Source organism: Carlito syrichta, unplaced genomic scaffold, assembly GCF_000164805.1.
Source record: "Carlito syrichta isolate Samal-C Ts95f unplaced genomic scaffold, Tarsius_syrichta-2.0.1 Scaffold304635, whole genome shotgun sequence".
Taxonomy (NCBI): domain Eukaryota; kingdom Metazoa; phylum Chordata; class Mammalia; order Primates; family Tarsiidae; genus Carlito; species Carlito syrichta.
The window spans coordinates 44,202-51,178 of NW_007248731.1; the positions used below are offsets into that span (position 1 = coordinate 44,202).

General features: G+C 37.9%; 1 protein-coding gene across 1 annotated transcript in view; it reads left to right on the forward strand.

Moving 5' to 3' along the window:
- The window catches only part of ALG6 (ALG6, alpha-1,3-glucosyltransferase), a 55,334-nt gene that overhangs the window by 22,845 nt on the left and 25,512 nt on the right, over positions 1 to 6,977 (forward strand). Inside the window, exons 4-7 of the mRNA XM_008060498.2 lie at positions 927 to 1,016; positions 2,781 to 2,869; positions 4,990 to 5,072; positions 5,993 to 6,057. Coding sequence (XP_008058689.1) covers positions 927 to 1,016; positions 2,781 to 2,869; positions 4,990 to 5,072; positions 5,993 to 6,057 — 327 coding nt within the window. The remainder of the gene's footprint in view (positions 1 to 926; positions 1,017 to 2,780; positions 2,870 to 4,989; positions 5,073 to 5,992; positions 6,058 to 6,977) is intronic.

Consider the following 6,977-nt stretch of genomic DNA (forward strand, 5'->3'; position numbering starts at 1 on the left):
TCTGCCTCAGCCTTCCAAGTAGCTGGAACTACAGGTGTGCACTACCACGCCCGGCTAATTATTTGATTTATTGTAGAGATGAGGTCTCTCCAAGTTGCCTAGACGGGGCTCGAACCTGCGGGCTCAAGCAGTCCACTCACCTCAGCCTCCCAAAGTGCGGGATTACAGTCTGAGCCACCAAACCCGGCTGGCTGAATTATTTTCAAACATTATTTTCAGTCTTAACTCTGAGCCTGCCTATTCCATGAAGTATTTCTCTTTCCATAAACCAAATCTGTATGTGTTCTTTGTTATTGATTATTTACATTTTAAAATTGTGATTTTTGTGTCATTTCTTTTGTTTTGTTTTTTTTTTTGAGTTGGAGTCTCACTCTGTTACCCAGATTGGAGTGTAGTGGCTGCTCCCGGCCACCGCAGCCTCCACCTGCTGGGCTCCGGCGATCCTTCCACCTCACCCTTCGGAGTAGCTGGAATGACAGGCATGTGCTACCACACCTGGCTGATTTTTTGATTTATTATAGAGATGAGGTCTTGCTGCCCAGGCGGGTCTCAAACCCGCGGGCTCAGGCAATCCACTCACCTCAGCCTCCCAAAGGCGGGGGATTACAGGCTGAGCCACCAAGCCCGGCTTGTGTCATTTCTTTAATTCCTTTAGACTTTCAGACACAAATTGTCTTTGTTGCTTATTTTTTGTTGTATAAGTGTTAGTCATTGATTAAGTTTACAGATAGTAGGGTGACAGTAAGTCCCAGTTTGCCTAAGACAATTCTGGCTTGTATCTGTTGTCATGGCTTAATTATTAGTAGCTTAATAATTAATGAAATAATTAAGCTTAGTTTAAATAAATGAGGTGGGGTGTTAAATTATAAGTCTACTTCTTGAATATTGATTAATAGAATGGTACTTTCTTTTTCCTTTTTTCCCAGGTATTTTAACAGCAGTGATAACAATTTACAGTACTGGGGATTGGATTACCCACCTCTTACAGCTTATCATAGTCTCTTATGTGCATATGTGTAAGTTTTTCTTCCTCGATATAACTTTAAATATTTATGCCCTTAGTAGATACAGTATGAAACAGTGTGATTGGGCTTTCTTGCTGTTGTATTATGTATTACAAATAGGTTGTAAGGTAATTGATTTCTGTAATTTCTTTGGAGGAATACCTAGCAAGAAATGCAAAACCTAGCTTTGTTTTGAAGTAGAGATGCTACCAATTATGCATGAACTGAGAAATATATCAAATATGGGCTAGTTGTGTGTCAGAAAGCTTTTTCTGGAATGGCCCAAAGCAAATGAAAAATACAGGTCCCGGTGGTATTCTGACTATTCTGTCAAGGTGGAAAATAGAATCATGGAAGTGTTTTACTTATGATTTTAGACGGGGATTGGAATTCCTCCTCCTTTTAAAGAAGCAGAATAGTTTACAGAAGAGTAGGAACTTGTTTTAGAGACCCAGTTTTTCTCTGTGGTGGTATTCCATCTCAGACTTGAGATGTGCCAGCAAAAATTTGAGGAACTTCTTCACAGTGTCTTCTGAACTTGCCTTCCTTGTCTAATTATTTCATCTTTAACTGCAGTCATGTGCCACTTAATGACAAGAATACATTCTGAGAAATGCATCGTCAGGTGATTTCATAGTTGTGTTAATATCGTAGAGTGTGCTTACACAAACCTGGAGTGTCTAGGCTACTACACACCTAGGCTTACGGTCTAGCCTATTGCTCCTAGGCTACAAAGCTGTACAGCATGTTATTGTACTGAATACTGTAGGCAGTTATAACATCGTGATATTTATGTACCCAAACATATCTAAATATAGAAAATATACAGTAAAAATCTATTACCTTACAGGACCATTGTCATATATGCCACCCATTGCTGATTGAAATGGCGTTTTGTAGCACATGAGTGTATTCATGTTTTGCAAAAGTAAGCTTCATGGATTAAAAATAAGCTCCCAATCATCATGATAATCAGTTAGACTTTGTAGTGTTTGGGGTAATGTAATATGATTAAAAATTTCATTTATCTTTAATAATTGTGTTTAGTTTTATACAGTGATTTATGATTGTTAATAGCTGTTTATTATAGCTAATCATTATGATAAATGAAAAGATTATAAGTTATAAAATGTGATCTTATGGTCAATAGTAGCATATTCTTTATAAAGTTTGTGTTTAATACATGAAATGTGGATGGGCGCATTGGCTCACACCTATAATCCCAGCACTTTGGGAGGCCAAGGTGAGAGGATTGTCTGAGCCCAGGGGTTCAAGAGCAGCCTGGGCAACATGGCAAGACCTCATCTCTACAATAAATTAAAAAAAAAAAAATAGCCGGGTGAGGTGGTGCATGCCTGTAGTTCCAGCTACTTGGAAGGCTGAGGTTGAAGGATCGCCTGAGCCCAGTAGGTTGAGGCTGAGGTGACCGTGAACGTGCCACTGCACTCTAGCCTGGGCGATAGAGTGAGACTCTGACTCAAAAAATAATAATAAATGAAATGTGATGTACCAGATTGTTCTTACATTGGAAGAACTGTGAAGGTAGGGATTCTGGTTATATGTTACATGGTTTTATTAAGAGAGGAACAAGGCAGATGCTGTTTTATAACTTAAGTCAGTTTCACATGATGAAATAAAGAGTAAAGCTTAAGCATTGATGCTCTTGCTTTATGAGAGCAGTGGCCAATTCTCAGAATAAATTCAAATGCCCTCAAATGTCCTTATTGCTAAAAGTGATGAGAAATAAAGGGTATGTGTATATGCTTTGATCTGCAGGGCAAAGTTTATAAATCCAGACTGGATTGCTCTCCATACATCACGTGGATATGAAAGTGAGACACATAAGCTCTTCATGCGTACAACAGGTAAAAGAACAGTAGGTATTGGATGTAAAATTCAGTTCCTTAAAAACTTTGGACAGATAAAAGATGCTTTTTTTGTACTTTAAAATTACATAGCTACACATACGTATGCTTGAGAGTATGTGATACAAGACCAAATGTGTATGTAAGCTAACCAAAAGAGTAGAAAGGATTAATTCTGAGTGCCTGGCATTTTTTTAACCTGGTAGTTCTGGGAGCTTGAAAATAATAAGCTTAGATTGCTTTAAAAGATTTACATGACTTGAACTTTAATGTTAGCCCAGGCTTTTTCCTTAATTAGTCTAAATATAGTCAGACTTGGGTCTCTTTACTGTCCCTCCAGTCGAGATCTCTGGCCCAGCAGATCACCTGTGTTGCCTGTTGTGTCCTCCCTCTCGCCACTCTCCTTTTTCCTCCAAAGCCAGGTCCTTTCTGATCAGTGTACTCACCATGTGATTATTCAGTTTCTGAAACAATGCCTGTATTTTCAGGGAACTCACAACCTTGAGAAAAAGCTTGTTCTATTTTTAAAGCACCTCCATCATTGAAAATTACCTTCTTATATTGAACTTCCGTTAGTCACTCTAGGTTCTGTTTTCTGGTTCCTTATATACCTAGCATTCTATAGGCCTAGGAAGTCACCTCTAGGTTAAGCATTCCTAGATACATTAGCTCTTCCTTAGATGACCAATTTGTTGAATGGTATTATAGTTTTGAGGGCTCCATTTGAGCACTCCTTTAGGAGTGTTTGTTTGTCAGTGTTTGTCTGTCAGTGTCATCTCAAATGTGACATCGAGCTGAACATAGATTGTCTGCATCTAACACTGATGGCTTACTGCCACTTACCTTTTTCTGGACGCTGTATTTTGTGAGGTACAAGAAAAAAATAGGCTGTGTGTGTGTTTGTGTGTGTGTGTGTGTGTGTGTGTGTGTGTGTGTGTGTGTGTGTGTGTAGATGGGGGTTAGGGGTCTCATTATGTTGCTCAGTCAACTCTCGGCCTCAAACACTTCTCCTGCCTCAATCTCCCAAAGTGCTGGGATAATAGGTGTGAACCACCATGCTTGGCCAAGAAGATATGCTCTTTGGACAGCTGTGTTGTACATTTGAAGAACAATGTATTTGTTTTTCTTTGTTCTAAAAGGACTGCACATTCAGAATTTTGAATTGCGTTTTTCTTTTTTTAGTGTTAATTTTTTCCTTGCCTGGGCTCTCAAATTCTTTATATGCATTAATTAGAAGAAGTTTATATTTATTATTTTCTTTTTTAGAGTTGGGGTCTCTGTTGAAGTGAGGTGATCACTGCAACAGTACAGTGGTATGATCACGGCTCACTGTAGCTTCAACCTCCTGGGCTCGGTGATCCTTCTGCCTCAACCTCCCAAGTAGTTGGGACTACAGATGCCCACCACCAGGCACAGCTATTTTTTAAATTTTTAAATTTTTTTTGTGGATACGAGGTCTCGCTGTATTGCCTAGGTTGGTCTTGAACTCTTGGGCTCAAGCTATCCTCCTGCCTTGGCCTCCCAAAGCACTAGGATTACTGGTGTGATCTGGCCTGACCAGAAAAAGCTTATATTTTTAAATAAAGATTAACATTTAAAAAAATTCTCCTATTCATTGCAACATTTAAGTTATTCATACCATAAAATTTGGAGTACATAGATATTGAGGTAAAAAATACTATCTTTTCTTGCTTTGTGTGTGTGTGTGTGTGTGTGTGTGTGTGTGTGTGTGTGTGTGTGTATAAATAAATACTATCTTTTCTTGTTTGTGTATATATATATAATATATACATATAATATAAAATATATAATTATATATATATTTGAGACAGGGTTTCACTCTGTCAGCTTTGAATAGTCTTAATTTTTAAGCCCAAGTCAGAGTAAAATGAGAATACTGGATATATCTGATTGAATGTGTGAATTTGTTAGGAAAAATTAAGAGACTCTTTCCTAATTGAAATTAGACAGAGATGAAGAGATTGAAAAGGACTAATTAAAGGACTTGCCCAAGAATGTGAGCAGAATTCTCAGTCAGGATGGAGGAAGGGAGGCAGGTCATTGGTTGTTGTAGGTCCCAGTGGTCTCTTGCTTAAAACTGTTTGCTTTGTTTTTTCCAGTTTTAGTTGCTGATTTGCTGATTTACATACCTGCAGTGGTTTTGTACTGTGGTTATTTGAAAGAGATCTCTACTAAGAAAAAGGTAAATTTTAAAGCATCCTGACAGTTCCTCTCTGAAATATTTTCTTTATTAGCTCAGCTATTAAGGATAGACCTTAGGGAAGCTGTGCTTTTAGAAACAGATTAATAAGAAACATTATATCTTCTATCAATTAATTTTCATTTAGAAAACATCAGCTTATCTTACAGCACTAAGATGATACTGCATTTTGGAAGTTATGTACTCCTTAACCACATATCATGCTGAATTTATTGCATGACTGGTAAATCTAAATTTTGAGCAGGCTTGTGAGATTGACTAAACGGAAAGGCACGTTAGAAATTTGTTATATATTCTTATATTCATTGTTATCAAATACTGTTTTTAGTCATTTTAGATAGGTTAATCCTTGAATTGACTTCTCTGATTTGTATATCTAGAATTGCTTCTTCTGACAAATACCCATTAAGGATGGGTATGAAGTGTCTTGTGTCACCTCTCTGAAAACTTTAGTGTCGAAAGAATTGTTTTGGCTGGGCTCGCTGACTCAGCCTGTAATCCCAGCAGTTTGGGAGGTCGAGGTGAATGGATTGCCTGAGCCCGCAGGTTCGAGACCCACTTGGGCAACTTGGAGAGACCTCGTCTGTACAATAAATAAAAAATTAAATGGGTGTGGTAGTGTGCCCCTGTAGTTCTGGCTACTTGGAAAGCTGAGGTGGAAGGATCACTGGAGCCCAGCAGGTTGAGGCTGTGGTGGCTGGGAATGTACCACTGCACTCCAGTCTGGGAGACAGAGTGAGATTTCAACTAAAAAAGAAAAAAAAAGTTGTTTTATGAAAACAGTATTTTGTTGAAAAGAAAGTATAGTACCTCCTACTGTATTAAGTGAAAACCACACTTTTTTACTGTGTTTGGTCTGCATAACTGATTACTTTCTCATTTCACAATATTTTTCTCTACAGATTGCTAATGCATTATGCATACTGCTGTATCCAGGCCTTATTCTTATCGACTATGGACATTTTCAGTATCCTTGACTAAGTTAGAAACGAAGTCAGTTGCATACTGTGAAAGTTAGACTCAATTTGTATAATGTCTAATACGTTAGAGTGCTTGCTTATGTAAACTATTTCACAGTATTATAAAAGAATCTCCTTACCAAACTTTTACTTAAAGGGTAGAGTACACATTTTTAAAAAGTAGAAGTGCTTTTTTGTACCTGTGTGACTTGAGAACAAAATGTTGGTAACTGATTAGCTCTTTCTGGAAAGTTGGAAAAAGAGTGCCATGTATGGTTATTTTCTCTTAATTCTAAAAAGATAAAAAATCTTTTGTTAAGTGTTGTCTGATACTAAAAAAAGGAAAAATGATCTTACAGTTTTTTGAGTTTTGGTTTTTTTTTTTTTTTTTTTTTTTTTTTGAGTTGGAGTCTCACTCTGTCGCTCAGACTGGAGTGCAGTGGCCACTCCTGGCCACCGCAGCCTCGCCTGCCAGACTCCGGCATCCTTCCGCCTCAGCCTTCCAAGTAGCCGGAATTACAGTCATGCGCTACCATGCCCAGCTGATTTTTTGATTTATTGTAGAGATGAGGTCTCGCTGCCCAGGCGGGTCTCGAACTTGCGGGCTCAGGCAATCCACTCACCTCAGCCTCCCAAAGGCGTGGGATTACAGGCTGAGCCACTGAACCCGGCTGTTTTTTGAGTTTTAAAACAAAATATTTCTCTATTAGATTGTGGTAGCTGAAAACTTCAGAAAACAAAAACTGAATAATTAAAATCTATATGGCTTTTACATGGATACATTTTTGATACCTAAAATAAGGAACATTCAAACAACAAATTTTAGAGAGCAAATTGATAAAAATCTGTACATGTCTATCTAATTTGCCTTCTGATGATTGAATGTTACTGTCTGTCCCTGTGTCTTTTTTTTTTTTTTTTTTTGGTT